This window comes from Haplochromis burtoni, unplaced genomic scaffold, assembly GCF_018398535.1.
Source record: "Haplochromis burtoni strain Fernald_Lab_line unplaced genomic scaffold, NCSU_Asbu1 Contig_25, whole genome shotgun sequence".
NCBI classification, from domain to species: Eukaryota; Metazoa; Chordata; class Actinopteri; order Cichliformes; family Cichlidae; genus Haplochromis; species Haplochromis burtoni.
Genome location: NW_024582386.1, coordinates 2,449,725 through 2,470,392, shown reverse-complemented (window position 1 = coordinate 2,470,392; position 20,668 = coordinate 2,449,725). Strand labels below are relative to the sequence as shown.

The window sequence follows — 20,668 nt, the reverse complement described above, 5'->3', positions numbered from 1 at the left end:
TTCCACTTGTCAAATTCCCCTTGTTATCCCCTCTCCGTCGATGATGCCGGCATCACAGACTCTTGAATGGTGCCATCTGCATGTGTAATCCTTTAGCTCAGTAAAGTTTGTCTTAATCTTTTCATTCATTTATTTTGTTTTATTGTAATTTATAAACAGTAAAACTCAAACTTTCCTTTACTAGAACATCTAACAACAATATCCAGGTGATGCTTTAGAACAGGGGTCTCCAACTCCAGGCCTCGAGGGCCGGTGTCCTGCAGGTTTTTGATCTCACCCTGAGTCTACACACCAGAATCAAATGATTAGTTCATTACCAGGCCTCTGCAGAACTTCAAGACATGTTGAGGAGGTAATTTAGCCATTTGAATCAGCTGTGTTGGATCGAGGACACATCTAAAAACTGCAGGACACTGGCCCTCGAGGCCTGGAGTTGGGGACCCCTGCTTTAGAAGTATTGAGGTACTTACTTTTTTACTGTTTATAACCTATTTATTAAATGCTGACATAGACGTACAGAAGTAGCACCATGATGTGTCATTTTCAAATCAGTCTTTTATTCACCGTGTGACCCAGATTACAGTTTTAGAAATAAGTAACTCCAGCTGATCATTGCTGAACAGCTTAGCAGAGTTCCGCTTACCGTGAGCGCCGTTCCTGTAGTGTGCTGAAACCCGCAAACGACTGGCTCCGGATTATGCCATTTGGCCCGCCGGGGGAGTGGGTTCCGGTCGCCATGATCTCCGGGACTCGTGACGACACTCCTGCAGAAAAGGCACAACATGTGTAGGATTTAGGATCGGGGTCAGTAATGCATGAAACATCGTCAACAGTGAGGTTACCTGGAGTGCCGCGAGCACAAAGAAGGCACACTTGGTGATGCTTTACATGTGCGAGCAGCACTCGGAGCCTGTGCTAACATGCCTCAACTCCTCTGACTTATTTGTCACATACCTCAACTGTTACTGTTATTCCTCAGGTGTGTGTCACAAATCATGACGTCTGTCACTTCAAATCAACTATGTGACAATAAGCAATTCATCAGACTGACAGCTGTTTAACGTCACGCAGAAGTCACTACATACGCCACACATCTGCTTCAATGGGCCATTTTTGCCTTCTAATCACCACATTTGACTGATTAATTCCACAGACAGCCCAGTGTTTGGCGTGTCTTGTCTTCCACTTCTGTAGTTAAGGCTTTTTCTTCCTTTTTTAAAATCATTGTGCCTATATTTACCAGCAGCAGTCTGTCAGCTTTTAGCCTCTCCTTAAGCCGGAGATGTGGAGTGCAACATGATTCACGTGGGCACTTGGGGAGCAAGCTGAAAATAGATGGCGAAACAGCCAAATTTAGCTGTCAGATAATGATGTAGCAGAGATCAAGCGCCCAAAGGAGGAATCCACTGAGATAACTGGATCACAGTTTCAAACAGCAGTGTGAGAATTTGTCCAGATCGCTGTGCTTCGGTGGCAGCAGGCTGACATTTAACCTCAAAGCACAGTTTAGAAAAAGTTCAAAGAATTAACCAAGGAAAGCTTCCTCATACCTCACGAAAAAGCAAAAGAAAGGAAAATAGAGGAAAGTCTTTATAGAGTGAAATCTTTTGTTTTGGTGCATCAGAGGTCAGCATGGGTCAGAACAGCTGGAAAAGGTTATAGATGTTGCAGAAAGACACCGTGATAGGATGAGAGAAGAGACTGAAATCAGGTCCTTTAAATACCAGGACATGCTTGTTAAAATCTATTCATATACTGAGATGAAAGCACCGTGTTACTCGAGCAATACCCCGCCATCTCCACAGGTGTGCAAACATATCTTCACATACTACAACGCTTTCCTGAACTTTCCTGCACACGCTGCTATTCCTTGCTTTAATGTCAACTCCCTCTGCAACATCACAAGACAAACGGCAACCTGGAACATGCCCGAGTAACAAACAACATCTCAACGTTGGTGACAATAACATGATAACTGTAAACTTTGTGTGAGTCAGAGGAGGCTCGATCTGTCTTGTTAATCTGTATTGCTTCTCGCCTAATACAGAAATGCCTGAAGGAGAAGAACAGAGAGACACATTTGTCACATCAAATTAAACTTTACTAACAAGCAGAGGAGCTTGTCTCAGTATTCAGCTCTCCTCTGCGTCTGCTTCCCCTCCTCTCACAAGCCACACAAACCATCCCCCAGGCGTACGAGTTAAAACAACTTTGCCAAATGAAAGAAAACTCTGGATTTGTGCTGCTGCTTGTAATCATACCCCACTTTTGTCCTACTGGATCCATCTTTATTTCTCCAGAGGACGTCTGTGTGGGGTGGTGGAGCAGGGCAGCACACACATTAAGCCTCTGTCTGTGGTACTACAGGCGGCCAAACTAGCAACCTGATATCAGCTCCTTTGGACTGAGGACCACACAAAGAACCAGCACGTGGTCCGAGGAAAGACTAGATCCTTGTTTTGCAGAGAAGCAACAATAATGTAGCGAGACTGATACGGCTGCGACTATTAATAGCAGCTAGCTGCCTAGAACACAGAAGACCCTGGTGGCTGTGACCGAGTAAATAGGCGATTCGGACCATTGCATAGACAGGCGTTACAATCCTAGTTTTGTCAGGATTAGTTAGAAAATATAAAATATATTTAAAATATATATCTTTACAGACAGAAGACCCAATATTTTATGTTTATTTTTATATTTTAAAAGTGGCTAAAGCCATTTTCACAATTGTACTAAAAGGTGTATAAATCAATATTTTTACATTACCAGCCGATCAAATTACTGCGTAATGTAAAACTTGCAACTCCCTTTGCAGTTCTCCTCCAACCAATGATCTGCAGACTTTTTTTGCTCACTGCTTTGAAGTTTGAGCCTGAGAACCCTCCAGAAACTTTTAAAGAATAAGTACAGCAGTGATAAACTGACTCTATACTTCTGCCCTGCACTATCATTTCGAGCAGGACTCGGGTCTTGGTGTCGAAACTATGTCTGAACATCAGATACCCCCTTCGCTTGTATTGCACCACCACTGTATAGCTGCGCGGAGAACAAAGAGGGCGTTGCAGTCTTCGGTTCTCTGTTTTCATTTGTTACCCAACTATTTGTGGCACTTTTCTTGCAACATAGAACAACAGCATTGCCTCACTGAAGACATTTACTAAAAACGAGTGTTGCTCTCTCTGCCTTAAGCGACACTGGATGTTCACCTCTCTAAGAATGAATCCACATACACTTTCATCTGTATCAATGAAAAAAAAAAAAAACAGATCCAAAGGAGTTTTATTTCTCTCAAGAGCACAAATGGTGTTAAAGATGGTCAGCGAAGTCTCAGTGTGAAGACTCGATGTTGTCATTTTGGTGTTTTGAACCCTGAAGTGACAAGCGAGCTCTTAAATAATGACGTGTCAATTACAACTCATTAGCCAGTAAACAAAACCTGGATAGTCCTCCTTTCTGACTGTAACGATACAGTCGACCATAATTTATAAAATGTTCTATTCAGTGACTGAGCCGAGAAAAGACATTTTTTCCCCCATAGACTTCTTTACAACTTGAAGTCTTTTTTTTTTCAAACCAGATGACTTGCCCCCTGCTGGCCGTTAAAAGAATGCAGCATCGCTTTTCAGACTTGGAAGCTGGCAGCACATCCATCTTATATATACAGTCTATGGTCACGACACAAGGACACTCCACACCTCAACTTTGATGTAGCTAAGAGTACTAAAAATCTGTGATATTAGAACCACTTACCTGCACTTCATTACTGTTACTCGCACTGATATGTGCAAAACAAAACCCAGAGTAATGCTTCTGGTCTAAAATATACAATTGGAAAGCAGATTTGTTAGATAATGTGATGTGGTCACATTATCGGGATATGATTCTCCTGAGAGGCGGTAATCACCATTACTAGCCAAAACACAGCAAAGGAAGAGACGTTACACGAGAGCTGCAATTTGCTGTAATTCTCTGAAGCTTTTTGGTCCATTTTGGTGTCTGGATGTTCAACAAACACACTTTTCTGCCTTTCTGTACATGTCTCGCGGACTTTCTGACTCACTCTCCTAAAAGAGGAGCAGTGGGAGGGAAATGATGGTACATCCAGTTACCTAATGCTCTCTGGATAATAACAGAACAGGCCGGACACTGTTTACAGCACTTTCAGAAAGATCTACTGTATTTAGACAAACAAAGATGGAGAACGAGAAGATGTGCTCACTAAACTCCATACACAATGGTACCGGATTATCCCCCGAGTATCCTGATGTACACACAGCCTACGGTGAGGACGCAAGGGAATAACACGGAGTACTTCTCCCTGCCATCAGAGAAAACTGCTGTAAAATAAGAGTACTCACACGATTCAAACACAGAACAGCTTCACAACGGCGTGCACACTAAAACTCTGGCACTGCCTGTCAGGCAGAGGCTGTATGAAACTCAAAGAGTGTTTGTCCTACATTCATTTTCAGGGACTCGCCCACACATTGCTGGATAAATGTGGTGCTTTATAAAAGGTAATCACCTTGTCTCTGCGTGCTCTCAGAACTCAGAAACAAAGTAAATACCTCACTTTTAATTATCAAGCAAATTATCTGCACCTATATCTAGACTGTGAGTTTCTCCAGCTGCTACAAACAGGCTGAATGAAGGTTTGTTACATGATGAGATGATGAGCCAAATAATCGATTTGCTGATCAACACCATTATTTGATCAGCCATTTACAGTTTCTTGAATTTGAGAAACTAACTCTTTTTAATATGTTATGATTGGAAACTGTATATACACTCATTAGGTACAGTGGTTCAATTGCTCATTAATACAAGTATCTAATTGGCAAAGAAATTGGCATCAATTCAGTCCAGTCATGGAGACACGGTCAAAATCACCCGCTGAAGTTCAAACTGAGCATCAGAATGGGGGAAAAAAGGTGATTTAAGTGATGTGGAACATTGCATGGTTGGTCTGAATACTTCACAAACTCCCGATATGCTGTGATTGTCCCACAAAACCATCTCTGGGGTTTATAGAGAATTATCTGGTTGAAAATACCTTCGTGATGTCAGAGTTCAGAGGAGAATACCCAGACAGGTTTGAGCTGATAGGAAGGCAACAATAACTCAAATAACAATCGTTGCAATCAAGGTATCCAGAACAGCATCTCTGAATGTACATTGTGTTGAACCTCAAAGCTCATGGGCTACAGCAGCAGAAGGCCACACTTGATGCCACCCATGTCAGCTATGAACACGAAACCGAGGCTACAACTCACCAGAACTGGAGAATAGAAGATTTGTAAAACGTTCCCTGGTCTGATTTGTCTCGATTTCTACGGTAACATTAAGAGGATAGGGTCAAAATTTGGAGTAAACAACTTGAGAACGTGGCTCTACCCAGCTTTGTATCGACAAGTTGCTGCTGGTGGTTAATGTGTGTGGATATTTTCTTGGCACATTTTCGGTACATTAGTACCAACCGAGTATCATTTAAATACCACAGCCTACCTGAGAACTCTTGATGACCTTGTCCATCCCTTTATGACCAGAGTGTACTCAAAGCTCAGATCATTCACACTGGTTTCTATTGAAATGGGCTCCAGAGATCTTTGAGATGTGCTGGAACGGGAGATTCACATCATGGATGGGCAGCCGACAAATGTGCAGCAGCTGTGTAATGCTCTCATGTCAATATGGAAATCTCTGAGGAATGTCTCCAGAATGTTATTGGATCGATGCCATTAAGAAAAAAGCACCTCTGAAGACAAAAGAGATCCAACTCTTTAGTTAAAGCTTAAGCAAATTAAATATATTCCAGTTTAAATTCCTCTCTAATAATGGTTTAAAGGCTAATTAGTCAAAGCAATAGGAAATCTATCAAGCTTTTACTCTCTTGTAGGGGACAGCTGGTGTGAGTAGTGTGATAAATGTTCACACTATAGTCCAAGCTTTGGGATTTTCTAAACTTTTCTAAAGTATTAGCAAGCCCCTTAAAAAACCACAACATTTAAATAGATGTTTCTCACACACACACACACACACACACACACACACACACACACACACACACGGCTGAGTTCAACCACTGAATCATGAAAACCTTTCCTCCGCACCTCTTAGTGTCACCGCTCATCTCGTCTAAAGAGCCTTTCAGAGCGAGAACAACAATACCCACTTGCAGTGCGTCCTGGTTTGGTGCCAGGCGTTACCCATGCTGAATACAGCTGCCAGTCAGGCCATTCAATGGTCTTACATCTCAGCCTTAAACACCCTCATGAGTGTGTTTGTGTGACTGTGGGGGTTTTTTTTTTGGAGGGTCTTGTAAGCATCACATTAATCAGTACTCTTAGCTGCGCCTTGGCAAGACTGGACAAATTACAAATATGCAATTAGCAAAGGAGAGGTGGCTGGAGAGAGCAGTTGCTGTTAGCTCTGCAATGTTCACGTACATTAGCGTATTAGCACCATCACTGAGTGATTCTGTGTGAGGGAGAGAGACAGCCCTACTAAGTTAATGAGGGTCGAGAGAGCCTCAAAACTAATAGTGAGAGCCAACTGCAAATACAAAAGAGCTTCTTCAAGCAAAGTGGGATATGTTTTGGCAAGAGTTACATGGTAGACATCATCAGCTGAGCTAGCATGATTGCTAGCATGGTCATTTTCCAGCATGTGCCTTTCCAGCTCACTAATAGGTGTTTATAAACCACCAGACAACATAGACACGGATACGAGGACAAACCTACTGCTTGCTTCATCTTTAACCTCAGTAAACACTTTCCTGACAAATTTCTGATCTTAACAGCTCGTTTAAAGTCTTATTTAACACAGCATGATGTTGATTTTATGACTTATGGTCACTAATAGAACAAAACAGATGCTCAAGCAGGATATGATTAGGAGGAAATGCCACCATTAGCACTCAGAGCTCTTGGTTTCTCAGTCAGATCTCCATGTTGCTTATCTACTTTCAAAACTTTGCCTAGCACTGTGGTGGGGCGTGGTCTGCGGTCCCGTGCAGGGAGGGTGGACAAATCTGCACGGCATCCTTAATCACGCCCGCCGAGTTATAAACACAGGGACTCAGGGGTTGGGGTTTGTTGTGGTGGTGTGATGCAAATGTTAAATAAAGATGGCTCATAACACGGATCTGTGGTCCCGTCGTGCCTTAATTCCACCACAAGCACTTTTTAAAGTTATAAAGTGCTTCACAGTTTGGATAAAAACACATTAACCTCCTAGGACCTGGCGTCCACAGTTGTCTAGACCAAAATACTGCATTTTGCTCTACAAGGGCCTGATATCCACTTACGAGGACATTATGCTGCCACTGTTCTATCGAAATTTAAAATCAAAATCTTATTTTTGTCAAAAACAAAAATCAGGTAATTCTTTGTTTTTACATTCACCAGGTCCCAATCAGCCCAAATAGCAAAGAGAAATTAAAAATGCATGCCATGAAAGAGTTCGAGTCTCAGGAGGTTAAAAAGATTCATATATGCATATGATACAACCTCAAAAGCATGATCACCTCTGCTTTCAAAATAAGAGCGTGGAACACCTGATCAGATGATCGGACAGGCCAGCTGAAGATATAAGGTCTCAGCAGCTCTGCTGTATAAACTTTAGCCTGTTCATGTTGTGCTTTGCATGTAATTAATACATATTAATTTAAAAATGAATTCGGAATTTCATTAGAAAGCACTGAAAGGAAGCAACAATGAAGCTTCAAAATGGAACTTTGGAAACTAATGGTTAAGGCCTTCTTTTATATACAGTCTATCAATTTTCAATAAAATGAGCGCTAGCTTCGAAACACTTGGCTTTAAATCCATCCTTGCCTTTGATGTAGTAGTCTTCCACCGAGAGTCAACAAAAGAACACTTAACACCTAACGCAACCATTTCACAATTTCATCCTTTCCTTCCTCTGCATTTCAGCATCAGCAGTTTTCTAACATCCTTCACAGGAACATGTGAGGCAGCTGTTCCTCTTAATCATTTAACCGCCCCACCCTTCATTCATGTTTGTGAGGTTTCACCCGAGTGACTCAGATATCTGAAGTGATTTCACCCAGTGTCATGATCCAAGCAGCCAGGAACACACAGGCACAAATGTAATCTTTAAAAAAATGGGTTTTATTATACCCCCAAAATGGACAAGATGATTACAAAAATTCAAAATAACAAAAAATAAAGTTTTTAAGAACCAAGTGGGCCCATAAAAGAGGTTAACTTAACAGAACGCTACTCAAAAGTCACTTAACAAAAACATAACTCAACAAACTGACCTGCCCAAATGAGAAACAGCTCCAGTTATATAGCAAATGAATAAACCATTATATACACCAAAGGTGAAAACTAAAGAGATAACAGCTAACCATCATTCAAGAAGAACCCCATTCCCCCTGCATGATCACAATAGATGGTCCAGTCCACTTTATTGGCTTCTGCATTTAAACCAGCTCCACCCTCAGCCTCCTCTTTCAGCCAAACCAGGAAGGACTGGAGCGGAGGTCAGGTAACTAAGTATCTCAGTTGTGTGGTTGCATGCATCCATCACACCCAGAATGGTCTTTTCTTCACTGACAGTGTGACTCACTTTCTTATTCTTCTTTCTGTTGTTTTGCTCCCTTTATATTCATCTCACTCTGCTCTGACTCCCTCATCCTCAGTCTGTGCAGCCAAATCTGTCAATGGTGAAGCATGAGGGGGCACTTTTCTCTCCCCATGAAGAGCATGAATGAGGTAAAACCATAAATAAAGGGAGACAAGGTGTTAAAATATGGCACTGCAAAAATAAGCAGCGATTCATCAAGAAAAAAAAACAACTAATATTTGGTGTAATCGTACATGTAAACAAACTCTGCCGTGCATCTAAAACGTTCCTGAATAATAATCACAGCACTTGCTCGCGCTGTGCTCGTTTGCTGTAAACTGCACAAAACGCACCCTCACTGTGCTCGCTGTTCTCCGTTCCCCGTCCTCTCTTATACAACAGTCTCACCCAAACTCACAAACATCAACATTTAACTTCTGAATAACCCTCAGAGTGTGAGAGCGTGTACGAGTGTGTATTTACGTGCAAAAACCAGTATCAGAACCACAGTGCATGTTAATGAGAGAGGGCTAATTCTTAATGCCTGTATAAATTAGCCTCACCATGGCAACAGCAGACAAAATGGGATGAAGTGTGTTACGTAAAACAACAGTTATGAGCCAACTGCCAAGAAGTAGGACACACACACACACACACACACACTCTCTCGTGTTACAGGGCTGAAGCTTTTAAAGCACCAAACCTGCATTTGGAGAAAAAAAGCTGTTGTTTTTTTTGGTATATCCTGAGCTTTTAAAGATGCTGCTTTCAATGTCATTCAACACATAAATACATCATTAAAAGTGACTGTGCTGCTTGTCATTATTTCCTTCTTTTTTTCTTTTTTTTTTTTATCTCATTGTGCGTACAAAAACAGAAGGATATTAGAAAAACAAGAAAGGCAGGTGCTGATAACAATGCAGAAAGGCAGAAATATGTAAGATGATGCAGCAGTCCGGCTGAAACAGTCAAGTTTGTGATAAAACAAAACCAACTGAAGCGATTGGCGATGACTGGAAGTGAAGTAACATGTTCCAACACAGCCTGCAGGCTGCAAGCGTGTGCCTGAAAGCTGCGCAGTTATCCATGAGTCCAGGTTTGTATAAACTGGTTCAGTGAGGAGGGTAACTGCTGGTCTAGCTCCAAGCCGGGCTAAACTTGCTGCAGGCTGCAAACCCAGAGCCAAAAAATAAACATGTTGTTTCCATCTATGATTTTCTTTTCCTGTTCACAATGAAAAACCAGGTGTGTCACATATGCGAGAGCATGTCAGCCCATCGAGAACAGGTAAAAAGGTTCAGGGTTAGCTGTGTTTTGGCTAATTTTAAGTGCTTGTTCCAGTACTGAGGGTGCACCAGACAAACTGCAATGTTCTCCATTGCAGTGAGTGAAAGAAGTCAAAACGGGAAGTAGAGCAATCAGATTTTTCTCCAGAAAGAATGAGCTTTTTCAATACGGAAGATCAATTCCACCAACATTTTTTGCCATCAATGAGTAAAACTCTCAGGTCAGGAATCTCAAAATTTCAACTTAATGACTCAAACTTCTGAGAAAAAACTTGATCTTTAGAGATGATTTGACAAAGAAATGTTCTTATTTTATCCATATTTCAAGCTGTTGCAGCATCTTTCCTTGTATAATTTGGGACTCTCTGTGTCTCTGTCCTGATGTATCACTGAAATGGAAGTAAAATGTGACAAAATTGTACACGTGTGTCCCTTCAGCCCAGCTGAATCATCCATGAAGCAGTAACCTTTGCTGCTGAAACATTTAGCCATCTCAGAGGTGCAGAGGTGTTTACAGCCTGGAACAAATAAACAGTTTACCACATTTAAGTTTTGCTTCGCCTTCCCATCATGATATTATTGATTAATTATTAAGGCTTGATGTTACACCTTAAAGACTCTTTGAGCAAATGGTGGAGTTATTAAGGATTTGATCCAAGATGTCCAAGTTCTTCATCTGTCACTGGTCATTTGTAAATCACTGTTATATTAAATGAGACATGAAAAACAACAGATTTTAAGTTCACCTTGCTACCTGTGCTTGCTAGCTAACATGTTTGTACCATGAGCCATTAACTTCCCAAAATGCTACACATTGCAGATTAAAAACAGTGCTCCCCATCTTTTTAAATCGAGCCTTTATCACAAAACTAAAACTTTTCTGCATCTAATAAATAACTTTGTAACTACGCTCAAGGGTTACCTAGGCAACCGGAGCCTGGAATATCTGCCAGGGACCAATCGGTTACAATCAGGCCACATATCAATGGCAGTCAATTCAAATGCTCGTCTTCTGTCGCTGCTCACAGTCGCTGAATCTCAGCGGCGTTGCTGCCGCTCGCTTCCTACGTGGACACGTCTTTATAAGTAATATGGTACATTCCATGCATGTATTAGTTAGTTAAGATTAATTTCATGATGAAAGGGAACATTTATCACTGAATGTCTCGGAAAGAACAGGTTTTAAATCCAAAACTCCCTGCAGGTAAAATATGTGACACTGACAAATGTGCAGAACACACCGATGCATAATCACAAGAACAGCCATGTTTACGAACCTGAGCGGGGTGCACATGCAGATGTGAATCCACATTACTACACAGCACAAATCTCATGATATTGCTTCTTAACCCGATTCAGGATTTACACATTTACAGCTACTTTTACAAGGAAAAATGACTTCAGGAACAGGGAGCCTCATTATCCACAGTGCTGCAAAAGAGTGTGCGTTGCTCCCGAGGAGGAAGGTTTTATTCATCTTTACTGAAAAGGCTTCTCAAAGCTCACTATAAAGCTGGGAGGAAAGTGCTTTAAGATGACATTGTGGAGTAGAAAAATGTCATCTTTTGAGGTGCCGATGAAACACTTTTAATAAGCATGACTCTCACTTCAGTTTTCCCCACCAGCAAGAAACAATGGGTTAAACTACTGTCTGGTTGTAAGAATCCACTCCACTGAACTTCAACATCCTCCAGCTCACTGTTTAGATTCCAAAATCTAAAGTTTTAGTTTCGGCTCAGTCTCTCAGTCTCATGTTTTAGCCAATCAAGATCTCACAAAACAGCTGTCTGCTCTGAAACAGGAGAAAGAGTTCCATACAGACTCACTGGTGAACACAGTTGAGCACTCAGCAACATAAAAGCCAGAAATTTCCCATAGAAGAGGGGAAAGTGATGTTAAAGGGAAAGTGCTGCAAATGCATTCAGTCAAGTGCCCTTAAGTGGCTAAAAACAGTTATTACAGATTTAAAAAGAAGGATATTTTATGCTTTTCTTTACTTTCTGCCATATATATTTTGTTAAGACCACCAGTGTTTGTGCACGCAATCAGTGTGAGCCAGAGCTCAGGATTCACACTGATTCAGACAGTCGTTTTTTCTTGTCTTGGCCCTGCAAGGTGTCAGTCAAATAGAGGCAAGTCCCCAATATGTCCGTTTTAGCAGAGCAGCCCCGACCACTCGCTTCTTAGACCTTTTGCTTGCAAAGTGCAGCCAATCACAAGAAAGCTGGTTAAAGGGTCCATGTCCTTAAAGTGAAAGGGGTCCAAAACCAGGTGTTACCATAATGAACACAAAAAAAAAACAAAACATAATTTAAAGCCCAATATGTATAAAACTAAGAAGTAAAAGAGGGGCAGCCAATCAGAAGAAACTTTGATTAAAAGAGCAGAGGAGGTAATTTAAATATGGCCAGCAAAATAAATATGGATTAAATATGGTTTTCATATTCAGTCATCTGAACTCATTCTGCTACCTAGAAATTAACATATTAGGTCCCCTATAAAGTTTTATGTTAATGTTTACTTAAGACGAATATTTATATATTCAATTATTTTATTTTCTGATGATAAATATATAGAGATAATAGAGAAATTTAAACTTGTAGACGACAGGTATAAATCTCTAGTTTGTGTAATCCAATCTCACCAGCATGTTATACGAACCCTCACATCCAGAAAGAAGGAGGAAGGTGTAGTAAATAACACGACTGTGGGACAAATGGGAATTTGTAAAAAGCTTTGAACCTGAAACGAAAGATTGACGCTGTTATGACTGACCATCATGTGCAGGATCATAAACACCATTTCAGAGTCACCAGCCTGTGATTCCAGGAATCCGTCACACAGAGAAAAGAAAAGAAACAAAAACTTCGTGTGTGATGCTGGTACCTGGTGAGTCGTCTCCACATGTGCTCACAGGGCTCTTTTTTCCCCCCTCAGCTATCTCTTTGAACGGCCACAATGGTGGAAATTCCAGAAAGAACATAAATGTTCAACATGACACCCAAACACGCATGTAAAACAACACAGACTAACTCAGTTTGTTCAGGGAATCGATTTGTTTGGAGCGAGCAGTGAGACTATTCAACAGGAAGCTTCCACAAGAGCTCCGATTAGGGAGATAGCTCGCACTGATTCTTTTTAAATCAAATTTATACCAGGACAACAACAAATAAGCCGTTTTTACGGATGCTGGAACGATAACAACATGTTTTTCTTGCTGTTTATTCCTTATTTGTTAAAGGAAAATGTTAAAGTGCAGCGATTCTTCATCAAACTATTTTTAAAGATTTAGCCAACGTAAACCTGATGTTATAAAACAGATATCACTCACTGATAATTGTGGATGTTATCTTATCTGCAGCGTCACACACACACACACACACACACACACACACACACACACACACACACACACACACACACACACACACACACACACACGCAGAGTGAATTTCAGCCAGTGCTAACATGGCTGATGATAAACCGATGCTTCCCTTCTCAATAAGAAAGACTGACTTCTCTTTACTCGTATCACTTCTTCTGACCAAAAATAGTCTCTGCCTGAAATCCTGACCTAATTAGTCAGACTGATCTTAGTCATCCTCCCATGGTGACGGATTTACTTAAAAAAAAAGGGAAAAAAGCTTTACCAGGTCATCACTGAACTGATCTGGACCCTATAAATAATAAACAGAATCAGCTGAGAGTCGACTCAGTCATCTGATGCAGTCAAACGCTTTATTGTGGGAAAGACTGGGAACTGGATGCAGTGCAGACAGGACGTGACGGTACTGTGGTGGCCTGTGTGTGTGTGTGTGTGTGTGTGTGTGTGTGTGTGTGTGTGTGTGTGTGTGTGTGTGTGTGTGTGTGTGTGTGTGTGTGTGTGTGTGTGTGTGTGTGTGTTGTGTGTGTGTGTGTGTGTGTATGTGTTTAGTGTGTAGAGAGGGGGGAGGCCAATGTCAGCTCTATCACATGAAAGTCAAGACAGGTCAGAAATGATGCAGCAGATAAACTCACCACGGAAGCACAGCACTGGCAGGTATTTTAAGTCCATATCGACCCGATCTATTCCCGATTTATCGATGTGTGAACTAATCAGTTATTAATAGATTTATTTATATCTGTCAGAAAAGTCAAAGATCATTTCTCTCCACCTTTTCACAACATTTAAAGACACCTGCGCCGCTTCAGACACCAGTGTGTGCGTCAAAATCTGCCCAAAAAAAATCAGTAAGATGCGAATTTGGTCACTCCACTCCAATTATAAGTCATCAGGGTCCTCACGGCGCACGGGAAAAATTAAGAGCAGGATATGAAGTGGAATTTGACCAGATTAACTGAGGCGTGTCGGGCCTGAGGTTACATTCAGGCATTTCAGCAGGAGGGTCGTGCTGCAATCACTGTAAGCCTTAACAGTGAATGCATCCAGATTAATGATCTAGAAGATTCAGTCAAAAATCACTGAATGCTGCAACAAAATGAAGTACCTCAACAGCACAGCCACAGTGCGTTTGCCGCCGAGCTCATACAAGCTCACCTAACTTGATTGCAGAGTATTAATAAACCCACCCATCTGTGATGCTTAGTCAGAAATGACACAGATGGCACGGACAGGAAACGCTGCGTCTTAACAACAACACCCTACGCTCTGACAAAGAAAAAAAAAAGGCTACATATGTTTTAACCAGGTGTTTGTTCTTCATGACGCCGACTGATCTATCGGCACAGCAAGAGAGCGAAAACATTTTCCTCGAAATCAAAAAAGGGGAGCTGCGCAGAAGATTAAGCCCCACGTTGTCTTCTTCTACATGTAAATAAAAAGGTACGCTTGATTAACATATCAGTGCGCTCTGAATGTGTGTCAGCATGAGAACCCGTTCCCTGCTTCCTCTGGTCCTTTGATTTGTCCGTCATGCGATGGCTCCGACTGAAAGTGGCCACCTATGCCGCAGCGCTGGAATGCAGTTACCATACAAAACAGGATTATTCAGCTTATTTCAGCTCCATTTGTTATTTTCAGTGGGAAAAGACAACAATGTTTTCACCGCTGGCAGCTGCTGTGGTAACACGATCTCAGAGTATCGCACAGCCATGTGTGAATCAGCCAGTCAGCGACAGGGTTTGCCACTGTGTCAGCTGTGAGGTGCAACATTTCTCTGGACTTATTACTAACAACGGGCCGAGATCAGGCCTGCTGACCAGAGTTATCACTGCTTATTAATGTTTAATAGGGTAAAAAACTGCACACAGTGATATATTGCTTAGGAGAAAAAAGAAATTTATGCAACATCTGACCACATTTTCTCTAAGAAAACAAGCAAAACATGACCTACATCCATAAAGCACATGCTTTCTGGCTATATTTGTTTCATAATACAACCATATGCCCATACTCTCCCTCTCTCTCTCTTACCAGCAATGCATTCAAATCTGTGGGTGTATTTCACAAACAGAAGTCATGGTGGATTTCTGTTCCATTCATTCCTCCTGTTGCCTTGAGTTAGCCATTACTATAATGTTAACGACACAAAAACTTACTCAGCGGCTGAATGAAAGAGAAAAATCACACTGTGCGGGATTTAAAAAATAAAAATAAAAAAAGGCTAATGGAAAATGACAGAAAAAGAACATCATGTCCCTGAAAGCAACTTTCTCTGGTGCAGAAACACACTGAAGAGGAGAACTTTCCTTTCCCTCTAAAGTGTTATTTCACAGTTGGATACTTCAAGTTAACGTGGAGATTTCTGCACTGCTTATAATAAGATTCAGTAAGGAGCAGGGCAGCTTTTACAACCAGTGAACGCTATAATACATGGGTCTGTTTATGTGCTGATGTGTGACGTGTTAAAGTTTTGGTACTGGGTGTAGCTCAGAGAGTCGCTGTATGACAACAAAAGCGAAAAGATGACTCAGACGCTCACAGAGAAGCGCGTGGATGGTGCTGCAGATGCTACAGACAGGCAGCAGAGACGCTGCATCACCATCCATCGCACCAGGCATCGCATGAACTCGCTCACCTGCTCACACCCAAGCCTCTCCACGCACAGATGTTTCACAAAGCCCACATCTGGTCCAGCTGTGATCTCCTGTACGGATTACTGACATTTATTTTATGATTTCTTCTTTTTTATTATAGTGCGGCAGCTTTTATCTGCAGCCTGAAGCAGAGGATGAGCAGGAGAGAGGTGAGCGCGTGCGCTAAAGGTCAACAGCGCCGAATTTTATGTCTTTGATACATTAGCACTTTAGCCAATGCAGTTAGAAGGCAAAACATTTACGAGGGAAGGAAAAACTCTCTGACCTTTCTCAGCTGCTGATTATTTATTGATGGTAAATGGTGCCACTGACCACTTAAAGAACTTTTACACTACTTAGACATGCAGAGCGGAGGAGCCGAGGATCAGTCACCAGACTGGAGGACAACCTGCTGAACCTCCTGAGCTAGAGTTGCAACAATCGCAGTCTGAAAGACTTGTAAGAATCATGAGCATAGATGAAACACTCTGAAGGCTGATGGATTTTTTAAATCTATAAATCAAGTCATGATTTTAAGTAAACTAAAAGCAGGAGCGCTGGTTTAGCTCACTGGGTAGAGCGGGTGATAAAGCCATGGATAAAGCTAATGCAGAGGCCTTGGGCTTGAATGCACCCCGAGGCCATTTACAGCACGTCTTTCCTGTCCTATTGCAGCAAGAGTTAAAAAAAAAATCTCCTAATATATATTGCAGAGAAAGATATTGTATGTAATGCCAGTATTTTCTTACATCCACGGGATTATCAGATCCCACAATTCCCATAATCCAACTTGATTTCCCTCAGCTTCCAGCCTGGTTTTCTTCCTAAAACCATAGCTATCCTCCCCATGTGTGCAGTTCAGTTCTCCTAAAATGCTGAATAGATTTTTAACAATCAGTTCAAAGATAACTGCATTCTCAGCTGTTGTAATGTCAAAAAAACATCATTACCACACTGAACGTATTTTGAGTAGCAGGTTTCAGTCATCCTTACAACGATTCCCCTCAGGACGAAGGAGTTACACACTCCAACCCCTTCTCCACCTTCTTAAGTCATCTGTCACCGCACAGCTGTGTGTCACAGACGCCCTCAAGCAGCTGAGTAATGGAAACGCCCACTTCAGGATGCCTTAAGTTGCAAAGATGTCTGTGACGAGATGTAATCACACGCATGCGGGAAAAAAAGGGTTTCATCACCCTGGTAGGCCAGAAACGCTGACAGCTCATGCACGACTTTCTATCAGTAACTATGAAGAAAACTGTCAGGACTGCTGGCACCGGATGTGCCACCAATCTGTTAGCCTCATGTTGTCATGCTGTCAAAACAAAGACCCAGACATGAAAAGATCACGACACACACACAGACGTGAACCAACAGAGTGTCATCCAGCTGCTGGACTGCTGCAGAGGAAGCACATCAAACACCAAAACAGACAGATTATCAGCTTAGGACGCTAAAACGCTTATGACAATCATAACGCTGCTACTACCAACTGCTGCGGCCAGAGGTGTGTGTGTGTGTGTGTGCCAGTGTGTCTGATATCATGGCTCTCCCATGACGTCTCGTGCAGAGCATGCAGCATGTGGTGCACACCTCACAGAACAGTAACGCAGATGTGGGGGAGGATTAATGGGGAACACCTCAGACAGACACACGCCAAGCTGATCTGCTCAGAAACAACAGGAGGAGGGGGTGAGAATGGGTTCAAACACCCTACCATAAATTCCTCATCTGCATCTACGCAGGAGGGCACAGAAAGGACAGGGGGGTAAATAGATGTGGTGGAGGAGGGTGGAGAAAGTGCCAGAGAAAGGAAGGATGGAGGGAAACTGATAGAAAAACACAATAATATAGATGGAAAACCCAAAGGGATGCCGAGCAAGCACTCAGCCTGATTGATGCCCCCCCACATACACACACACGGAGCTGGACACTTATTAGGTCCATTAGTGGCACATAATTTTTCCGGTTTTCCATTTTTCATACATCACCACTTCTTACTCGTGCGGTCAGGAGAAAAACAAAAACAAAAACATACAAAGAAAAGTACACACAAGCCTGTGTGTTTGTGTGTGTTGTGACTTTAATGGGATATAACAGGTTGGCGCTTCTGCACTATTATCCACAGTCATTGTGTTTAAGCCGCACTGTTCTCAACACTGGCCTAAAGAGCTCTGATGTGTCTTTAGGCAGCTCAGTCCTCTGTAGCGATTCTATAGGCTAATCTTACTGTAGCTCCGCTCATTAATAAGCCAGCACTGGTTTCAGTGTCTCTCTTAGAGGGACGAGTGAAGCAGAGTGAAAGAAAAGACAAACGCTGCTGTGACACTGTGACTGAAAATGGTCACAGGAGGCAAAAACTGAGTCGCTGTAATGAAGCAGACTGTCAGAGGGGCCGTGGTGTCCACCTCAAACTCCCATCAGGCCCTCAGACACAAACCAATGAACGCTGATCGTATTATTTATATAAAAAGGTTAATGCAGCATGTCTGCTTTTAATACAGTTGACTAAAAACTACACAAGATTAAGGTTTTACTATATTGATGTTATATTCCATATTTTTATGAGCTTCCAGACCGTCACAGTGTCCAACAATCATCCTCTTGTGCTTTAAATCAAACTAATGCGGCTCTGTGATCAGATTTTCTTAAAGTCATCTATGGTTGCGAAAAGCGGAATTAAATGGGTATAAGTATTAACCCCCATTTATGGCATTTGGTATTGGAGAAATTACGAATTTCTTAATTTATTACTACTGATAAGTAGTGGTGTGCGATACTGCATATTTTGGTATCGATGCGATACCAAGTAAATATGGGCCAGTATCGCCGATACCAATACTTTTCCATAAATAATTTTATATGTTTTTTTATGTTTATATAAATTGGTAGTGTTTACCTGACAAGCTTTCTACAAATCCCACATTTTGCTGCTGTCTCATTTTCGACTTGAAAATACAGCCACAGGGCGCTACTCTTCCTCTTTCTTCTATTGCATTTTCTCTGTGCTGATGAACCTGAGTGAGCAACTTGCTTGTTTGTTTGCTTTGTGTGTCTAAGTCACGTCACGTGACGGCAACATCTAAACACAAGAGGGGGGAGGGGGAAGTGTGTCTGCTCTGCGCTGACACAGGAGCGGCGAGTCCGGTGACCTGGCTGTTTAGTCTTTGCCGAAACCACAGCACTGCAAACAAGAGCGGAACCTAAAGTTAAAAATCAATCTCACCAGGCTAGTATCAATCTGATACCGATACCGACTTGGTATCAATACAATCAATATTTGGATCAATCCGCCCAACACTACCGAGCACTAGTACCATCAAAACCTTAAGGATACCCATCCGTTTATATGACAGAAGAAAGAAAAAGTATAGCAGGTCCATTTTAAGGTGAAAGTACAATCCCACCTTGTGGTACATGAAATTCTTCTAAACAAGCTCTCCCTTCCTAGAAAGCCCAGGATGGACACCCATCAAAGCTGTCAGGGAGTGACCTAGACGTCAGTGACATTTTAGGCATCATTACCTCACGATGTTTGATCTGGCAGGACGTCCAGCTGAGGCTGGTGAGAATTTAAGTTCTGCAAAATAAATAATTAGTCAAAAATGAAATTGTAAATATAAACGTAAAGCGATACGACATCAATAACTGAGCGACTTTTCAAAAAAAAAAGTCTATCTGCTAATCGTGGTGTAACCACCATCAAAGTGACCTCCAGTAGTGACTCTTCCTCTCCAACTTAAAGTTCCTCTCTTATCTCATCTGACCCCACCCCCCCCACCTTCCCTGAGGATACCATCACCCTCCACCACTCCTCATTCCTTCCAGCTGATCCCTTCCCTCTGCCTCAGTCAACCCTCCACCCCCTCCACATACCACTTAACCCCAGTGTAACAGCTTATGACCCACCTTCTTGACACCAGAGTTCCCAGCTAACATGAAAAACCTCCCACACACCCCCTCTGAGGAGGCAGTGATTGTAGGGCCAGGCATGTTGGAACAGCCTAATAAGACTATCATCCTGAGATAACCTCTGACTTACAGCTGGCAGCTTTATCTCACTCCACATCCTAAATGGAGGTTTATCTCAGTTAGCTCAGCATGTGATGAAGCTCTTTACACAAACAGACATTTCTGCTAAACTTTGGAAAGTTACAAAGACACTGTTACTAAAATAACACTAGACTGGATGTACTCTGAAAACAACTGTCATCTACAGTATACCAGTGATCAGAATGACCCATTTTCTCCACAGGGAGCATTCAAGTTTCATCAAAGGACCGGAAAAAAAAAATCTGCCTCTTGCAAGTCACGGTTTGTATCACAGCAGCTTCCCAGACGCAGGTTAAAAATGGAAGTCAGGATGAACTCAGCAGGAGTTTTGAGACTTTATTCTTCAAGTCGTCCTCAATATCAAACTTCTTCAGAGCGTTCAGGGCGTCAAAAGACTCCAATTGGATTCATTTCCTTCCACTGGGACTTGGAGAGCTTTAACTTTCTGCAGCCTACGGTCCTTAAGAAATAACTATCAGCTGTGAAAACTTCAAGGAGGCACTCCTCCTGTAAGAATGCAAGGCCTTCGTTTCCCCCCAAAAAACCACATATATGCGCACAGATGGAAAAACATATGTAGGTGCATGCAGTGAATACAAGCACCCACCCACACACACACACACACAGACACACCCACACAAGCAATATTCCTGAGAAGTACAAGTGGGTGTACTTAGGAAGAAAAAGGTCAAGTGTGCCATGTGTGAGACGCTGATAGACTT

General features: G+C 42.1%; 1 protein-coding gene across 6 annotated transcripts in view; it reads right to left on the bottom strand.

Moving 5' to 3' along the window:
• Window positions 1-20,668, bottom strand: part of ripor2 (RHO family interacting cell polarization regulator 2) — a 68,420-nt gene that overhangs the window by 22,537 nt on the left and 25,215 nt on the right. For all 6 annotated transcript variants that reach the window (XM_005917484.3, XM_042218920.1, XM_005917483.3 and 3 more), the window contains exon 2: window positions 644-764. In XM_005917484.3, the coding sequence (XP_005917546.1) occupies window positions 644-764 (121 nt within the window). The remainder of the gene's footprint in view (window positions 1-643; window positions 765-20,668) is intronic.